The sequence below is a fragment of the Rhincodon typus genome, chromosome 17, assembly GCF_021869965.1.
Source record: "Rhincodon typus isolate 14 chromosome 17, sRhiTyp1.1, whole genome shotgun sequence".
Lineage (NCBI taxonomy): Eukaryota > Metazoa > Chordata > Chondrichthyes > Orectolobiformes > Rhincodontidae > Rhincodon > Rhincodon typus.
Window position 1 is genome coordinate 761461 of NC_063348.1, and position 19195 is coordinate 780655.

The 19195-nt window shown below is 46.3% G+C and overlaps 1 protein-coding gene across 1 annotated transcript in view; it reads left to right on the top strand.

Moving 5' to 3' along the window:
- Window positions 1–19195, top strand: part of madd (MAP-kinase activating death domain) — a 224082-nt gene that overhangs the window by 61993 nt on the left and 142894 nt on the right. The window contains exons 2-3 of the mRNA XM_048607272.1: window positions 16451–16664; window positions 17422–18003. Coding sequence (XP_048463229.1) covers window positions 16606–16664; window positions 17422–18003 — 641 coding nt within the window. The 5' untranslated portion in view covers window positions 16451–16605. The remainder of the gene's footprint in view (window positions 1–16450; window positions 16665–17421; window positions 18004–19195) is intronic.

The following is a 19195-nucleotide window of genomic DNA, read 5'->3' on the forward strand; positions in this document are numbered from 1 at the left end:
GGGGGGGGTGGGGAGAAGGAGGAAGATAAAGCGGTGGCTGTGAGATTGAGGGGGAGAGAATGAGGTGGGAGTGAGAGAGGGTTTATGGGTATAAGCAGGGAGATGGGGAAGAGTGTGAGAGATGGTGATTTGGGATTGATTGGGTGTATAGGTAATGACAGAGTGAGGGATCAGGGTGGATGCAATGGGGCACTGAAAGAGGGAGTGGGGGAAGTAGCGAGGGACCGAGGAGGGAATTGAGAGGTACTGAGGGGAGAGCGAGGAAGGGATTGAATGGAGGGGGATTGGAGAGAGTGGAGTGAGATGTGGGGGAATTTGTGTTTTGGTGCTGAGTGAGAGCGAGTGGTGCCCGGGAGAGGCCAGTTGTCCTCGGAAAGTGTGATGTTGAGAACATGACCCACAAACAGCCCCCACCCACCTCTCGACATGGGTCCAAATCCCATGAGGATAGCAATGCTGGAAGTTGAACATCTCCCATTCTATTACTATGAACTTGTTTACATATAGCCTGGGCCTGTGATCTCATGAACAGTGAACATGAACAATAGTTGACCCAGTTTGTTGTCTCTGCCACCTAGTGTAGTTGGAGTCTAAAAATTGCTATTATTGTCTGAGGACAATTTCTCCTACTTCCTCTGTGCAAGCATCAGCTGATTTTGTTGTAAAATGGATTAACAGATTTGTCAGCAGATGCTTACACTAAGGAATCTGTACTCTGGAGGCTGGGTTCTCCAAAGAGCCAGTGCAGTTTGACTAAGGGACACTTCACAACAGTACAGGGTCTGCGTAAATGCAATTTACTTGACCTTGTGCTGATTACTGTTGACAAACTTCAATTTGAAATTGTACCCAAGATAAATTATGGGGATCACATATCAGTGAGGACATGGCAGGCAGTCTGTAAGATATATTGATGTGGGTTAAGTATGATGCATGTCTCAGTCAAATTTGACCTTTTAAAATATGTTTTTGATAGTGCAACCTTGGGATGGAGTGAATGATCACAGAAAATGTTTTGTTTCAGATCACCCCCACCAAAAAAGCCCTACGTTTGTCTTTGCTATCTTTCCTCCCCTGCATCAGTGTTTGGTAACAGTGGGCTGGCTCCCCTCCACAACATGTAGAATCAGACCCCTCACCATTCAAGCGAAGGAGGGAGAGAGTATTTGACCAGGTGATCTAGGTGCTGGGGTCTCGGAGCAGACCGGCTTTTACCCTGTGTGTTTAATGAGTCCTGGATGTAGGAGGCATGGATGTAACCATTGCTCAGAATTACAGGCCTGGCAGTGATGAGCTGTTGTTTTATCATTGTGCCGTACATATGTCAGATATTGCAGCTGCACTATTAATCAGAGCCTTGACTTGAGAGCTGTGAACATCTAATGGATATCACCAAATCATCTTCCAGATATTGGGGCAGGACAGTGGCTCAGTAGTTAGTGTTGCTGCCTCACAGCATCAGAGACCCACAATTGTGCAAACTCCATACATTCTCCCCATGTCTATGTGGGTTTCCTCTGGGTGTTGCAGTTTCCTCCCACAGTCCAAAGATGTGCAGATTAGGTAGATTGGCAATGCTAAATTGCCCATAGTGTCTAGGGATGTGTAGGATAGGTAGGTTTGCCATGGGAAATACCGGGTGACAGGGATAGATTGGAGGTTTGGGTCTGGCAAAGGATGCCCTTTAGCGGGTTGGTGTAGACCTGATGGGTCAAATGGCCTCTTTCTGCATTGTAGGGATTCTGTGATCACCAGCTCAGAGCAGTTTCCAAAGCTTTGGTCAGAAGACAAGGGCTGAAGGTAATTGTATTTGTCACTGAGCCAGACACTGTTGGGGCTTGATGGAAAGATGACTCAGCGAACATGTCTGCTGAGTGGCAGGTTACTGGGTTTTGTATCCGAATGAGGATTGTATTCTCTGTTGAGCATTCGGACTTTAGAAGGATGGGGGGAATCTGACTGAAACTTAATGAGAGCCCTTAATAGAGTCCTGACTGCCCAAAACGTTGGCTTACCTGCTTCTCGGATGCTGTCTGATCTACTGTGCTTTTCTAGCCTCGCACCTATAGACTGTTGGTAGAGTGGTTGTGGAGGAGATGTTTCCACTAGTAGGAGAAAGTAGACCTGAGTGCACAGCCTCAGCGTGAAAGGATGATTCTTTGGAACTGAGATAGGGAGGAGGAATTTCTTCAGCCAAAGGCTGCTTAATCTTTGGGACTCATTGCTGCAGAGTGCTGTGGAGGCCAAGTGTATTTAAGACTGAGATAGGTTCTTGATTAGTAAGGGTATCAAGGGTTACAAGGAGAAGCAAGAGAATGGGGCTGAGACACATGATCAAATGGTGCAGCAGATTTGATGGGCCAAATGAACTAGCACTGCTCCTATACCTTGTGGTCTTATGGAACTGCCAATGGATAGTGAGACTGTGGCCTGCGATTTTCACATCAAGCAGGTTCCTGAATTGCTGGCTGAGGCCTTCAGGCCTGTGTCAGGGCCCTAAGACGATACAAGACATAAGGGCAGAATTATGCCATTCAGCCCATTGAGAATGCTCTGCCATTCAATGATTTAATGATCTGATAATCTTCAAATCCACTTTCTTGGTTTTGCGCTGTAGCCTTTGATTTCCTCGCTGATTTTAAAAAAAAGTTTATCTCAGCCTGGAATATACTGAACTCTCTGAGATAAGAAATTCCTCCTCATGTCTGTCTTCAATGTGTAACTCCTTATTCTGTGATTATGCCCTCTGGTGCTAGATTTTCTCACAAGCGGAGATGACCTCTCTGCATCTATCCTTGGGCAGCATGGTGGCTTAGCACTGTTGCCTCAAGCATGGCCCAGGGACGTGGGTTTGATTCCACCTTCGGATGACTGTGTGGAGTTTGGACGTTTTCTGTGTCTGCGTGGGTTCCCTTTGGGTGCCCCTGCTTCCTTCCACAGTTCATAGGTGTGCTGGTTAGGTGGATTGGCTATGCTAAATTGCCCATAGTGACCAGGGATGTGTGGGTTACCCATGGGAAATGGCAGGTGACAGGGATAGATTGGAGGTTTGGGTCTGGCAAAGGATGCCCTCTAGAGGGTTGGTGTAGACCTGATGGGTGAAATAGCCTCTTTCTGCATTGTTCGGACTCTATGAAACCCTGCAAAGTCCCTCCAGAACCTTGTATGCTTCAGTAAGGTCACCTCTCGTTCTTCTAAATTCCAATGAGTACAGGCTCAACCTCTCCTTGGAAGGCAGTCCCTTTTATACCTGGGATCAGGGGAGTGATCTTGCTCTGGACTGCTTCCAATGGATCTGTGTCAAGAGATGAGCAGCCCTCTGAGCCTGTTAACACAAGGACTATACAGCTGGATAATTGAAAGTAAAATGTGATTATACAGAGGAGGGAGACGGAGAAGTGACTGGCATTGCCCAGACCACTAACACTTGAGTGGAACCTGGTATCTGCTGAGTGTCGGTGACGCAGGCATGTGCTGGGTTGTCAGGGCCCTGTTTGATGTATTTCACAGCGTACAGAAGGGAATTGTTTTGGTGTGGAGGGGGGTGCTGCAGGATGACTGCGTATCATGAGGGATTTTCTGGGACTGGGTTGGGGGGAGGACAGCACTGTTAGGGAGGGAAGTTATTTGGGAGGTGTGTGTGTACAGTGATGCACAGCCTCAATTAGGGCGACAATCTGTCTGCAAGAGGCAGGGCTATGTTTAAATTATGCAGAGAAGACTGTGACAGCTCGATTGTTGTGGATTCTCGTGGATAGGGTGTGAGAGGACTCTGCCCAGTGAGGCACTGCCAGTGGATAGACCTGACCTCCCACTTCTGCGTATTGCTGTTAAGATCCAGACAAGATCTTGGATTTAAATTAAGAAAATGTGTCAACACTTTTATCAATTCTTTTCTCACATGCTTTGCTCTGGGGTGTAGCTTTTTCACTATTCAGTTTACTGCGGGGTGCCCAGGGCAGTATACTTGTGGAGTTCAGCACCAGCAAGGGCTCAGTCCTGTTTACCTGTAGGAATTCAACCAAGAATACTGCAGCTGCATTAGGAGCCATTCCTGTGATAAGGTGTGCACTGTCCTTCCAATATTACAAAACCTTCAGTCACTGGGAAAATGCTGCGCTGTCCTTCCAATATTACAAACCCTTCAGTCACTGGGAAAATGCTGCACTGTCCTTCCAATATTACAAACCCTTTAGTCACTGGGAAAATGCAGCACTGTCCTTCCAATATTACAACCCCTGCAGTCACTGGGAAAATGCTGCGCTGTCCTTCCAATATTACAAATCCTTCAATCACTGGGAAAATAGTGCACTGTCCTTTGAATATTACAACACCCTCAGTCACTGGATCCATGTCCTACTGTGTGTGACGTGCCCTTTAGATAGGTTTTTGTGTATGTGACAGTTTAAAAAAAAAAGGCCATCAGAGCTGAAAGCTTTTTGTGTCTGGGTTGGAAGTAGAGCTGGATATAAATATAAGAATTGTAATGGGGAGTATTATTGCATCTAAACAAAAGGGAGTTGTAAACAGATGTAGTTTTGGATCATTGTGGAGACTATTGATGCAGAGTTGTGCACTGGCAACTATCTGGGAATGACCTTCAGCTTTCACAACAGTTTCAAAGTGGAGAAGCTCATCAATCAACATTGTGCAACTTAGAGTGGTTTTCAACACTAAACACATCCACAAAGTCCCAGAGGAAATGAGCAAGGTCTTGGGGCTCGGAGGCCATGTTGCTGATGTTGGTAGTCTTCTGTGTTTTGAAAGTACATATATGTTATTCCTCTTGGAAAAGGAGGCATGTTAGTGTTTTGGAAGGAACTCTCAGTAGGGTGTCATTGTTTGCAGTGTGGATGCCTGCTCTCCACAGCAGTCCCTTGACTGCATTCGTAGAGCCATTCAGCATGGAAACAAACTCTTTGGTCCAACTTGCCAATGCTGACTGGATATCCTAAATTAATCTATTACATTTGCCAGCATTTGGCCCATATCCCTCTAAACCTTTCCTATTCATGTATCCATCCAGCTGCCTTTTAAATGTTGTAATTGTACCAGTTTCCACCACTTCCTCTGGCAGCTCATTCCATACATGCCCTATCCTCTGCATGAAAAGTTGCCCCTTAGGTCCCTTTTATAACTTTCCCCTGTCACCTTAAATCCACACCCCCTTGTCTTGGACTTTCCCACCCTGGGGAAAAGACCTTGCTTATTTACCCTATTCATGCCCCTCATGGTCATAAGGTCACCTCAGTCTCCGACATTCAAGGGTAAGTAGCCCCAGCCTATTCAGCCTCTCCCTGTATCTCAAACTGCCCAACCCTTTTTTGAACCCTTTCAAGTTTCATAACAGCCTTTAAGGTGGCACGGTGGCTTGGTGGTTAGCATTGCTATCTGACAGCGCCAGGGACCCGGGTTCGATTTCAGCCTCGGGCTACTGTCTGTGTGGAGTTTGCACGTTCTTCCTGTGTTGTGTGGGTTTCCTCCCACAGACCAAAGATGTGCAGGTTGGGTGGATTTGCTGTGCTAAATTGCCCGTAGTGTCTAGGGTGGGAAAGGCAGGGATGGGGTATGGTGTGGGTCTGGGTGGGATGCTCTTCGGAAGGTCACTATGGACTTGATGGGCTGAATAGCCTGCTTCCATATTGCAGGGATTCAATGATGACCCTTCCTATAGCAGGGAGACCAGAATTGTACACAATACTCCAAAAGTGGCCGAACCCTTAGGATAATTTATATGTAGAGGGATCTGGGTGTGCAGGTCCATGGATCATTGAAGTTGCCAGCTCAGGTAGATAAGGTAATGAAAAAGACCTATGGCATGCTTGCTTTCGTTAGAAGGGGCAATGAGTATAAGCGTAGGCAAGTTATGCTGCAGCTTTATGGGACTTTAGTTAGGCCACATTTGGAATATTGCATACAGATTTGGTCACCACACTACCAGAAAGATGTGGATGCCTTGGAAAGGGTACAGAAAAGGCTTACCAGGATGTTGCCTACTATGGGAGATTTTAGCATGAAGGAAGGTTGGATAGACTGTTTGTTTTTACTGGAACACAGGAGGTTGAGGGGCGACCTGATAGAAGTTTATAAGATTGTGAATGTCATGGATAGCATGGAAAGTATGAAGCTTTTTCCCAAGGTGGAGGGGTCAGTTACTGGGGGACACAGGTTCAAGGTGCGAGGGGGGAAGTTTAAAAGGGATGAGTGAGGCAAGTTTTTCACACAAAGGGTGGCGAGTACCTGTGCTATATTGTTCTTTGTCCTGTAAAGCTGCACCAAGACCTCCCAACTCCTATATTCAATGCAGTGACCACTGTGACTCTGTTAATCTGTGCAGTCCCTGGAGTCTGTGATTCTGTTTCCAAATCATGCAGAGCAATGTCCCTGTGCTGTACTGAGTGAAAGAGTACTGCACTGTTGGAGTCAGTCCTCGGCAAGTGCTGCATTGTCAGAGGGTTGGTGTCGGGGACACAATGGACTGTAGGAGGGTCAGTGCTGAGGGAGCACCACACTGTTGGCGGGTCGGCACTGAAGGAGTGTCGCACTGTCGGAGTCAGTATTGAGCAAGGGAGTGCCGCTCTGTCAGAGGGTCAGTGCAGGTCAGAGCCCTGCACTCTCAGGTGGTCCTATGCTGTTGCAGATTCACTGCTGATGGAGTGCCGTGCTGTCAGGGGGTGGGTGTTGGAGGAGTGGGTACCAGTGGTCCCAAACCTGGTGTCTTCTGCAGACTGAGGGAGTCGCCATTTAAATACTTAGAAGTGATGTCCAGACTGGTTTCAATGTGTGCAGGTATTGCTGCATTTATTGGCAGTGTTTGCACTGGATGACATGTTCGAGGGCTCCAGAGGCATTATGTACTGGGTACATACATTAAAGCTGCTTTTGTTTAACCTGGAAAGTTGTTCTCTAGATTAAGATTTGTGTATATGGAGACGTGTCACCTTCCTGAATGATAGAATAGTTCATGGAGATCATCAGCCGACTTGTGAACCACATGCACTAAGCACCGAGACAGGCTGTTTGAAATAATTCTGGGCAAATGTTGACTCCTGCAGTTCCGAAGATGTTGGACAATGGGTCTGTGGGGGCTGACTGTTTCCCCCAATCCCCTGCCCAATCCCTTTAAAATTGCTCTCTCCCTGACCCCCACCCCCGCAATCACCATCATGACCTTCATTCTTCCCATAACTAGAATTGGCCAGACTCAGGCAATCACCGTGAACTCCAACCCTGTCTCAAATCTTGACGTGTGGGAGAGGTCAGCCTGGCACCTTGCTTCATCGTCCCTTGTGCAGTGACAATGTTGGAAGTTTCACTCTGTGTAGAACACAGAACAGTACAGCACAGGAACATGCCCTTTGGCCCACAATATTGTACCGAGCGTGACACCAAATTAAACTAATCCCTTCTGCCTGCCCATGGTCCATATCCCTGCATTCGTTGCTTATTCGTGTGCCTATTAAAAACCCTTTTAAACACCTCTGTCGTATCTGCTTCAACTGCTACCCCAACAGCGTGTTCCAGACTCCTACCACTCCCTGTATAAAAAACTTGCCCCTCTCATCTCCTTTGAACTTTCCCCCTCTTACCTTAAATGCATATGCCCTCTAGTATTAGACATTTTCAACTCTGGGAAAAAGATTCTGACCGTCAATGATGCATCTCATCATTTTATAGACTTCAATCAAGTCTCCCCTCAGCTTATGCTGCACCAGAGAAAATAACCCGAGTTTTTCAAGTCTCTCCTTATAGCTCGTGCCCTCTAATCCAGACAACATCCTGATAAACCTCTTCTCCACCCTCTCCAAAGCCTCGATATCCTTCCCGTAGCGTGGTCACCAGCATTGAATGCAATACTCTTAAGTGTGGCCTAAATAAAAACTACAACATGACATCTTGACTTTTGTACTCCTTGCCCCAACCAATAAAGACAAACATGCCATACACCTTATTTACTACCCTATCTACTTGCATGCCCACTTTCAGGGAGCTATGGACTAGGACTCTAAGATTCCTCTGTACATTAATGCTGTTAAGGGTCCTGCCATTAACTGTATACTTTTCCTTAATGTTTGATTTCCCAAAGTGCAACGCCTCACATTCTGCAGTGTTCAGTATTTGGGAGTGAGGGAGTTTTTAAGTCGAGTGCCCAGTATTTGGGGGGGTGAGGGCATTTCGGGCCTGAGATTGGATGTACTCCGTGGGAGTCAAATCCACAAGGGAGCGTGACATATAGTTGGAGCAGAGCTTCGGTGACAAAGCAATGAAACCTGTTGTGTACGTTTGTTGTCTGCTGGTTTGCTGAATTTGTCAGATATGGTAATGAATTGAAATTGTCAGCTGGTTGAGGGAACCTGGTAACAGGCCTCAGCATGGTTTCTGCAGTCTGTCTTCCCTGTCATCATCAGTGCAGCAGGCAACTCCTCCCGATAACTGACAGCGTGCTCTCACCAATCAGTTGAGCTCTCAGCCCTGCTGCTTATGTGGATTGCTGCAGCTTTCACATGCACCTTATTCATCAACACCCTCCATCTTTCACTACAGCAGCTGGGCCTGGTTATCTCGTCTCGAACTTTTGTGGCCGCGTTGCACCTGTTTTGTTTTGATTTTTCTTCCCGTTTCAGATCCCTTGGGATGTGTTGCCGTTGACTCTGTGGTTGGTTTTTAGCTTGTCTCTTCACATTAGCTGGCACCCATCAGCATTTCTCCGTCACCTTTTAAGTGAAATCCAGCTCAGCCATTGTGTATATCTTTTCAGGTTGCAGTTTCACGTGCCCACAGCTGGTGATGAAGAACTGTGTCTCACTACTTTCTCTATGTATTGCTGGGCTACGTGAGGAACACTGCTAACAATACTGTGCACAATGTAAACCATCCCCCCGCCCCCCAACCACCACCCCCATGCTTAAATGACTGTTCTTAAGTTAACAGCTTCCAGCGTGAAGTCAAGATTATGACGTGAGATATGGACAGAGATCTGTTTCTAGTTTCCTGAGCTCCTTGGATTTCAAAGGCAGAGCTGCAGAATAGTCACGGTCAGCTGGCTCGAATTGCAGGTAGTGTTTTAATCGCGGTGTTTGGAATTGTCTGAAATTGAATAGAGTGGGTGAGGTGATTTATAAATAGGATAGCAGTCACTCGGGTAACTGGGATTCCTGGGGACTGTGACTCTGGTCTGTCACTGATGTGCTGATAAGTAACTCTCTACACCTCCCTGTACTGCTGTCCTGGCCTTGACAGCCTAACATTGATGCGCGACATTGTGGACTTGAATATTCCCTCCATTCACCACCAGTTTCTGGAGGTAAAGCCATCCTGGTGAGAATTTCCTCCCAAGTGCATTACCCATCACAGTCTATCTCTGTACACTAGGTGGGTGATTGGCTGGCCCTTAGTTTAAATTCTCTGCTATTAGTATTTAGACCGAGCTGGGTTGTGTGAAGGTGTATGCTTCCTCCGCACCCTGTCCCTGAATAGGAATCTGTATGTAGGATGAGCTAGCTGCGTGTGAAGAGTTATCCTCTCCATTGCTATTGGCCTACTATAAATCTTGGGCCTTTCCCTCAGTGTAGCAGCACACAGACTGCAATTGCATGCTCCCTCACAATTGGCTTGGTTGTCATATGAAATTAGGGCTCCACCTTTCCTGTCTTCTCCACCCTTCCTCCATACTCACCAGAGTATTGGAGCCCTGTGCTCTCTGCTCACAGCAGAACTGAGCACAGTCCCTTGAGGCACTTGTAGGAACAGGGCAGACCAGATTCTCTGACTGACGTGGCAACTGCAGTTGTGCAATGGCACAGAGATAAATTCTCAGTACAGGAGAGCCAGAGTGGTACTGGGCAGGGTGATGTGCACCTCCACGTGTGAGCTGACAGATGGAAGGGACCAACTCTGCTGTGTGGGAGGAGGTCTCTGCAACAGCATGCAGACCGTGCTGGGATTGATGTCAGGGAGGGACAGAGACAGGAAACGCAATGGGCTTAAAGAAGATGTAGCCTGACAGGGTGGAAGTGTGCAAGTATGGACAAAGAGTGGAAGGGGTGGACGAGCTGGAACAAAGAGGAGAAAAGGCTAAAACACTGCAGATGCTGTGAAAATCTGAAGGTCAAACAGAATATTGGAAACTCTCCAGAGTCTGGAATCCCGTTCTGGAATGGGGTGTTTGGAGATGTTTAGCTCAGTGACCAGGACACACAGTGCTGCATTGCTGAATCTTTGCACCTGATTATTAACAAGGATTAATATTTAATATGTCCTATGTGAGCCAAATCAATAATTAAACAGTTTTTAATAATTCAATGTGTTCAGCTGAGTGTTGTACGGTGCAATGTGATGTTAATGTTAATGATGCCAGTCTGGTGTCAATCCTACTAAGCTGTGCTGGTGACTGACTGATGTGGACTGGGCCAGATGTGCTCTTCTTTAGTTTGGCTGTCATCATTAGTGCTGACTCTTTGAAGGGATTGACAGAAGTTCATTACAATTGGTTAAATGTGCGTATATTGAGCCTGTGATACCCCTAACAACAGATGCTGACATCAGGCATTGTGAATACATCTGTTAGTACAAAGTATGGAGCTGACAGCATTTACCCATTATCTAGAGATAATACAAACTGCAGATGCTGGAGTCAGAGATAACCGTGTGGAGAAGGAGGAACACAGCAGGTCAGGCAGCATCAGAGGAGCAGGAAAGTTGATGTTTCGTGTTGAGACCCTTCTTCAAAAATGGCACATTTCTGAAGAAGGGTCCCGACTTGTGACGTCAGCTTTCCTGCTCCTCTGATACTGCCTGACCTGCTGTGTTCCTCCAGTTCCACACTGTGTTATCTTTATCTATTATCTATTTATCTTTTGTGAGCTGGGCTTAGGGTAGTGCGATGTGAGCTGGGAATTGTGTGGTACTGCATGGTGGTGCTAGCTGATTAATTTTACTTGGCTTTTCTAACAGTTAGTTGTACCCAGATTTGGGGTATTGCAGCTTGTAGCTTGTGAAAGATGTCCAGGCCTTAGAGGATTCAAAGGAGATTCCCTACAATGGTGGCAGGGATGAGGGCCTGCAGGGACCCTGAGGTTGGACAAGTTGGGATTATTCTCCTTGGAGCAGGGATATTTGAGAACAAATCTGCTTAAAAAAAAAAGTTGGGGGTTTCAGCGATAAACAACGTGCAACCTTTCATCGATAGGTTTTAATGGGAGTTTTTAATGCAATAACTAGTCATGATCGAGAATGCGTGTTCAACATGGAGATCGTTGCAGGGTTATGAGGGGAGGGTGTGGCAGTGGAACTAATTGGTTAACTCCTGTGATGAGGCGCAACATAGTGGACTGAATGGGCTCCTCCTTTCCTGTTCGGTTCAATGAAGTTGTATTAGAGAGTGGGACAGGACTTCCTACAGCAATTGTGATGTATAACTCCATTCTGGATTGCGTAGTCTGTCCTCGGTGCCCACATTGGAGCATGCCCCTGTCCCACTCAGTCCAAGTGGCTGTAGCTGTTTGGCTGGTGGAGGTGCACTATAAATAGCACCAGCAGATTGCTATCTGCACAAAGCAGATTGGTTTCCATCACCATGGCAACCCAGTCGGATTACAGGCACGTCATGCAATGTTTGTGCAAGTTCGGTCTTGATCCTGGTGTCAGGAACACTCTACAGCCAGTGCCGGATTGCATTAGAGTGCTTCGCCTGGTGCATCGGCCGGGTAACAGGAAGCCAGTGAGTCACGGTCTAGTGACAGGAAAATTTTCATCCAGTGTCATGCCCAGTTTCTGGGATCTCATTGTAGAAAGCAGATTGGGGATGTCAATGACTACTATCTGGTAAACTGACAAATGCTTAACTCAATTTCTGTTTTTTAAAATAAAAGCCTCGAGACTAAAGATATCGGGGAGGTTAGTGACTGGAGAATGGAACTGAGTGGCATCTGGGTGGTCAGTGACTGGAGAATGGAACTGTGTATATTTAGGTAGTCAGTGATTAGAGACTGGGACTGGGAGATAGCTGCGTGGTCAGTGAATTAAAGATATTTTTGGATTTGTGCCTGCTCTGACATTGTTATTTTGTGCAACTACTGATCGATCAGTTTGGACAGCTTGCCTTTGAAAAATGAGTAGCTCTGGTCGAATGTTCTCGGAACTTGAGTTTAGATGTCATCTTGTGGTTTGTCCTTTTGTGTTCTCTGAAAACATGGCATTCTCCTATGGTAGGGCGCAAAGATCTTTACTCGTACCTTCCTGTGCTTCTCTGCTGTGTAAATATAGTAACGTGTCTTCGCACATCTCCTTTAAATTTCTCCCTTTTTGCCTTAAACCTATGTCACCTAGCATTTGATATTGCAAACTGGAAAAGAGACTCTGACTATCTGCTGTATGCCTATTATAATTTTATATACTTCTATCAGGTTGCTCCTCAGCCTCTGAGTGAAAACAATCCCAGTTTGTCCAATAGCTAGTATAGTGTGATCCAGACAACATCCTGGTAAACTTGTTTTGCACCTTCTCTAAAGCCTCCATAGTGCGGTGACCACGACTGCACACAATACTCCAAATGTGGCCTAACTAAAGTTTTATACAGCTGCAGTGTCACTTACCAGGTTTTCTTCTCAGTGTCCTGACCAATGAAGGCAAGCATGCCGTCTGCTGTCTTTTCACATGTTGTCACTTTCAGACAGCAATAGATTTTTGCCCCAAGATCCCACTGTATATCAGTGCTGCTAAGGGTCTTGCCGTTTGCTGTATACCTTCCTCTTGTATTTGACCTCCAAAAATGCAGAACCTCACACTTGTCTAGATTTAATTCCATCTGCTATTTCTCTGCCCAACTTTCCAACTGATCCTGCCAACTACGTTCTCTCATCTTTAGCCACTGGTGCAGTTCCAGAAGACTGGAGAGTGGCTAATGTTGTTCTATTGTTTAAGAATGATAACAAAGACAAACCAGGGAACTACAGGCCAGTGAACCTGATATCAGTGGTAGGCAAGTTATTGGAGAGGATACTGAGGGACAGGATCAACCAACATTTGGATAGTCAAGGCTCGATTAGGATAGTCAGCTGGATTTGTGCACGGGAAGTCATGTCTGACAAATCTTTGAGTTTTTCGAAGAGTTAACCAAGATGATGGATGAGGGTATGTCAGTGGATGTTGTCTTTATGGACTTTAGCAAGACCTTTGACAAGGTCCCATATGACAGGCTAGTCACGAAAGTTAAGTCGCATGGGATCTAGGGAGAGATAGCTAATTGGATTCAAAATTAGCTAGGTGGCAGGAAGCAGAGGGTGATGGTTGAAGGTTGTCTCTCGAACCGGAGGCCTGTGACTAGTGGTGTGCCACAGGGTTCGGTGCTGGGACCTTTGTTATTTGTTATTTACGTAAATTATCCGGATGAGAATGTACAAGGCATGATTAGTAAGTTTACAGATGATATAAAATTAGGAGATATCATTGATAGCAAAGAAGGTTTTCAAAAATTACAGAGGGATCTTGATCAGATGGAGAAGTGGGCTGAGGATTGGCAAATGCAATACAATGTAGATAAGTGTGAGCTGTTGCATTTTGGAAAGTCAAACCAAGGTAGGACTTATACAGTAAATGGTAAGGTCTGAGGAGTGTTGTGGAACAGAGGGACCTAGGAGTACAAGTACATAGTTCATTGAAACCGGTGTCACAGGTGGACAGGATGGTGAAGAAGGCATTTAGCATTCAGGCCTTCATTGGTCAAGGCATTGAGTGTAGGAATTGGGATGTTATGTTACAGTTATATAAGTCGTTGGGGAGGCCGCGCTTGGAATGTTGTGTACAGTTTTAGTCACCCTTTTACAGGAAAGACATAGTTAAACTGGAAAGTGTGCCAAGAAGATTTATGAGAATGTTTCCAGGACTAGTAGGCCTGAGTTATATGGAGAGGTTGGCCAGGCTAGGACTTTATTCATTGGAACATAGGAGAATGAGGAGTGAACCTACTGAGGTGCATAAAATCATGAAGGGCATAGATAGGATGAATGCATATAGTTCTTATTCCCCCCCCAGAGATGTGGAAATGAAAACTAGAGGGCATAGGTTTAAGGTTAGCGGGGATAGATTTAAGAAGGACCTGAGGGGTAATTTCTTCACGCAGAGAGTGATGCGTGTATGGAATAGGCTGCCAGAGAAAGTGATTGAGGCAGGTCCAATAGCAACATTTAAAAAGCATTTGGATAGGTACACAGATAAGAAGAGTTTAGAGGGATATGGATCAAATGCGGGGAATTAGAACTAGCTGAGTGGGCAGCATGGACCAGTTTGGGATGAAGGGCCTGTCTCCATTCTGTATTACTCTATGACTCTATGATCTATAAAGCCATGCTGACTGATCCTAATAAGTCCATTATTTTCAAAATGTGAGTAAATCTTGCCCCTGTGAATCATCTGCAGTAATTTCCCTACAATGGATCTATGGCTCATTGACCTATAATTTCCTCGATTGTCCATATTACTTTGAAACAATGGAACAATGTTGGCTGTTCTCCAGTCTTCTGGGACTTCACCCATGCCTGAACAGGGTACAAAAATCTCTATCAAGGCCTTAGCAATCTCCTCCCTTGCCTCCTTCAGTATCCTGGGATAGATCCCATTGGGCCCTGGGGACTTATCAACCCTAATGTTTTACATGACACCTCCTTAATATAAACAAGCCCCTCTCTGAACTTACCATCATCCATGTCTTTCTCCTTGGTGAATACTGATGCAAAGTACTTATTCAGGACCTCACTAACTTCTTCTGACTCCATGCATCAATTTCCTCCTTAGTCTTTGAGTGGACCTACCCTTTCTCTAGTTACCCTATTGCTCCTAATATATGTGGAACTTGTCTCGGAATTCTCCTTATTCCTACTTGCCAAGAATATTTCATAGCCCCTTTTAGCTCTGCTAGTTCCTTGTTTAAGTTCTTTTCTACTTCATTTATGTTCATCAAGAGCCTTGTTTGATTTCAGTTTCATAAAGCTTACATATGCTTCCTTTTCCTTTTTGATTCAAGGTTTGACATGCTGTCTGCAATCCTGCTGTATGAACCATACCTCACAGACCATGTCCTGGTCACCACCACCCTGGGTAAGTCCTGTCTCGGCAGGACAGGCACAGCAGAGACAGCAGCAAAGTGGTATATGTTAAGTGGTGGATTACCCTGGAAGTTTTTAATATTGACTCCAGGCACCATAAAGTCTAATGATATCAGGTCAGATATGGGCAAGAAAGCATCCTGCGAATTATTACCTGCAACCTTCCCCAGTTTGTAGTTGTTTTTGTGGTTTGGATATCTTAATACTGTTACACCTATTGAGATACTTTTTGGGTAGTGTGCTCACGATGGCATGAATTTCTTTTCTGGTGGTCAACTTTATCACGGTTGGTGAAAGGTGGGTGTCATGAAAGCGAGAGACTGAAACTGGCAGGCAGGGTGTGGAAACAGTTCTAGACTGGACAATCTTACATCATTTTTATTGTCCAATTGATGGTGTGACTGAGGGCAAAGGTCTTGGTTTTTGACCCTTGTCAGTTGTGTGCAATGGGTCTACGTGTGTGTGTGGTCTATTTGCACGTACATGCAGTGAGTCTGCATGTGCACATGGTCAATGTGTGTGTGTGTAGACTTGGTGTTTCTGAAATTGTATATGATGTGAGCATCCATGGTGGTGGGCTGTGCGTGTGTATGTTGGGCATGGTGATAAGCAGTTTGTGGATGTTTGCACATGGTACGTGTGCCTGCCTGTCTGATCTGGTGTACAGTCCAGTGTGTTTTTGCAGAATCATTAAGGACAGAAGAGACCCTTCAGTCCGTCAGGTCTGCACCACCAAAAATGGACAACTGCCTATACTTTTGAACACTAGGTCCATAGCCTTGAATGTTATGACACTTCATGTGCTCACCCAGTACTTCTGTGTGGTTTCTTGTCTCAACTACCTTACCAGACAGTACATTCCAGACCGCCACCACCCTCTGGATGAAAAATAGCTTTCCTCAAATCCCCTCTGAGCCCTCTGCCTTTCACTTTAAAATTATTCCCCCTTCTTATCGACTCTTCAAAAGGGAGCAGTTGTTTTCTATCCACACTGTTAATGTTCCTCATGATCTTATAGATTACTATCAGATCCACCACCACCCGCACCCCGCCACATCCTCTCTGCTCTAAAAAAAAACAACCCGAGCTTATCCAGCCTCTCTTCGTAGCTGAAATGCTCCATCCCAGGGATCATCCTGGTGAATCTCCTCTGCACCCCCTCCAGTGCAATCACATGCATTCTACAGTGCAGTGACCAGAACTGTAAGTAGTACTCCAGTTGTGGCTCAATGAAAGTTTTGTACCCCTCCAACATGGCCTCCCTGCTGGAGCTGTTTTGTGCGTCATCTTCAGTTGGTGGTGGGGTGAGTCTGTTCTGTTATTTGAGATTCGCCATGTCCCTCTTTCAGATTCCAAGTCTCTCCTGCCATCCAAGCCAGGCCATGAGCTGAGACGCCTGAGATAAGCTGTTGGTAGAGAAGGCTGGACTTGCGCAATTGCTCTCTACGTCAGGGAGCTGTATGTTCCTGAGAAGTTGCAATGACCTAGTGGAGGATAGGCGAGAATGTCTCAGAAGAGAGCATGTCCACGTTTGCTGGATTACCTTGTTATCATCGGTGCCAGGTAATGATCTGTTTGGCTGCCTGAAGGTTTGGTGGTGGAGGGTAGATGTTGCTGACAGTCGCATTGCTGTGGATGGAGAGATGGGGCAGGGTGGACGGGCATCCACAAAAGGGAGGGGTTTATTGAATAGCTCTGCAAAAAGATTGCTGGAGCCGGATTTTAAGTCAGGACCTCTGCATGAGAAGGTCATCACAGGTGGCTTCCTTCATCCCCAGCAGCAATGTGTCTGTCCCTGGACGCGCTCCATATCAAACAGCAGGTCACCCGAAGAGGCTGGATGTCCAGTGCACTGTCACAGCACCACATGGTGCAAGACTGGCCTGAGATGGTACTGATCTGATGTTTCAGCATCACTGTTTATGAGGAGGATGTCCAGGACTGCAGCACTTGCCTGGTGAAAGCCAGCTGAGGGGGATGCTGTCTGCTTGCTGTCCTCTATTTTTTTTTGGAGTGGGGCAGGGGAAGAATGTTCTTAATGCAATGCCATTGGCTGGAGTGAGGAGGGAGGTACATCTGCATTTTCTGGGGTCATGAAGGTACGGTTGGAGTCCTCGCTGGAGGTGGTGGAATATTGCTGAAGTTTTCATTTGGTCTGTATTAGTGCAGCCTTGCCTCTGGGGTTAGCCATGTAATAATGAGGTGGGAGCAGAATTCAGCAGGAAGGTGGTTGGGTGTAGTCTGCAGTGGGAATGCTGTGCCTATTTAGCAGTGCTGTGTTAATCAGGAGCTGAGTTGCTGTTTGTTTCTGCGTGTGCAGGCAGCCGAGCAGCGAGAGCATTGCTCAGACCCCTGAGCTGCTGCGCCGTTACCCGCTAGAGGACCACCGGGACTTCCCCCTCCCGCCAGATGTGGTGTTCTTCTGCCAGCCCGAAGGATGTCTTAGCGTGAGGCAGAGGCGCACCAGTCTGCGCGACGATTCCTCCTTCGTCTTCACTCTGACTGATAAAGACAGCGGTGTGATTCGCTACGGGGTCTGTGTTAACTTCTACCGCTCCTTCCAGAAGCGCAGCCGCGACAGGCCAGACCGCAGCTTGCAGCATGCCAAGGATAGCGCTGCAGAGACGCCAGACACCGAGCAGAACAACTCCGACAGTGGCTCTTCCCTGGCCACTCACAGTGCTGACTCCACCCCTGACATCAGTCGCTCGCCCCGGCTGAAACGGCACCTGAAGAGTGGTAACCGATCCCGGAACAGTACCCTAACCTCGCTGTGTATACTGAGCCATTACCCATTCTTCTCCACCTTCCGTGAGTGTCTGTACACCCTCAAACGTTTAGTGGATAGTTGCAGCGAGCGGCTGCTTATTAAGAAAGCAGGAAGTCTGAAGGGCATTCAAAGGTGAGTTTGTACTTACTGACGTTTTGGGTGAGCTAGCAAATTTTGATGGGAGGAATAAGCAGGTCACTACAGTACTGAAATAAAAACAATATTGCAGATATTGTTCCAAAGAAGGGTCATCAGACTCAATGTTAACCCCATGTTTCTCTCCATTAGATGCTCCCAGACCTGTTGAGTATCTCCAGCACTTTCTGTTCTCACTTCACCCACAATACTGCTTGATTATTGGTGTCTAACTTGAGTAGAAGAGCAAAAAGATCTAGGATTCGTAAAATCCCTATAGTGTGGAAAGAGACTATTTGATTCATTGAGTCTGCAGAGAATCCCATCTAGTCGCAGCCACCTTCTCTAACCCTGTAACCCAGCATTTTACCTCAGCTAATCCCCCTGACCTGCACATCCACAGACTCTGCAGGGCAAATTAGCCTGAGTAACCTACCTAACCTGCACGTCTTTGGAGTTTGGGAGGAAACCCATGCCGACACAGGGAGAACACACAGTCATCCAGGGCTGAAATCGAATCTGTGTCCCTGGCGCTGTGAGGCAACAATGCTAACCACTGAGCCACCATGCTACCACGGTGACTGGGAGTCTCCAAATCATCGAGACTCTGATGCTGATTAATAAGACAATCAAATAACAAACTAAGCACCAATGTTCATCTCTTGATAGATAATATTGAAAAGCAGAAAAGTTATGTTGAACTTTGTGATAACCTTGGATAAACACTTGCAAAACTGTACTGTGTCATTCTGTTATGCAAAGGATAGATGCAGTAAAAAGTCAATGACCTTCTCTGTATCACAAGGTCAGAAATTGGTATGTTTACTTTTACTGATGAATTCATTGTTCAGTTCCATTTGCAATTCCTCTGCTAATAAAGCAGTCATCCACAGACATGAATAATGTATGATTGTGGGCTGATGAATGGCAAGTAACGTTGGTGCTGCACAAGTACCAGGTAATGACCATTTCCCATGGGATAATCTCTAACTCATGCCCACTTAAGATCGAAGTGGGGGGAGGTGGGGGTTACAGTTGGTCAAAACCTTGAATGGGGAAGTTACTTAGGAGACAACAAGGTGCAGGGCTGGATGAACACAGCAGGCCAAGCAGCATCATAGGAGCAGAAAGGCTGACGTTTCGGGCCTAGACCCTTCATCAGAAAAGGGTCTTTTCTGATGAAGGGTCT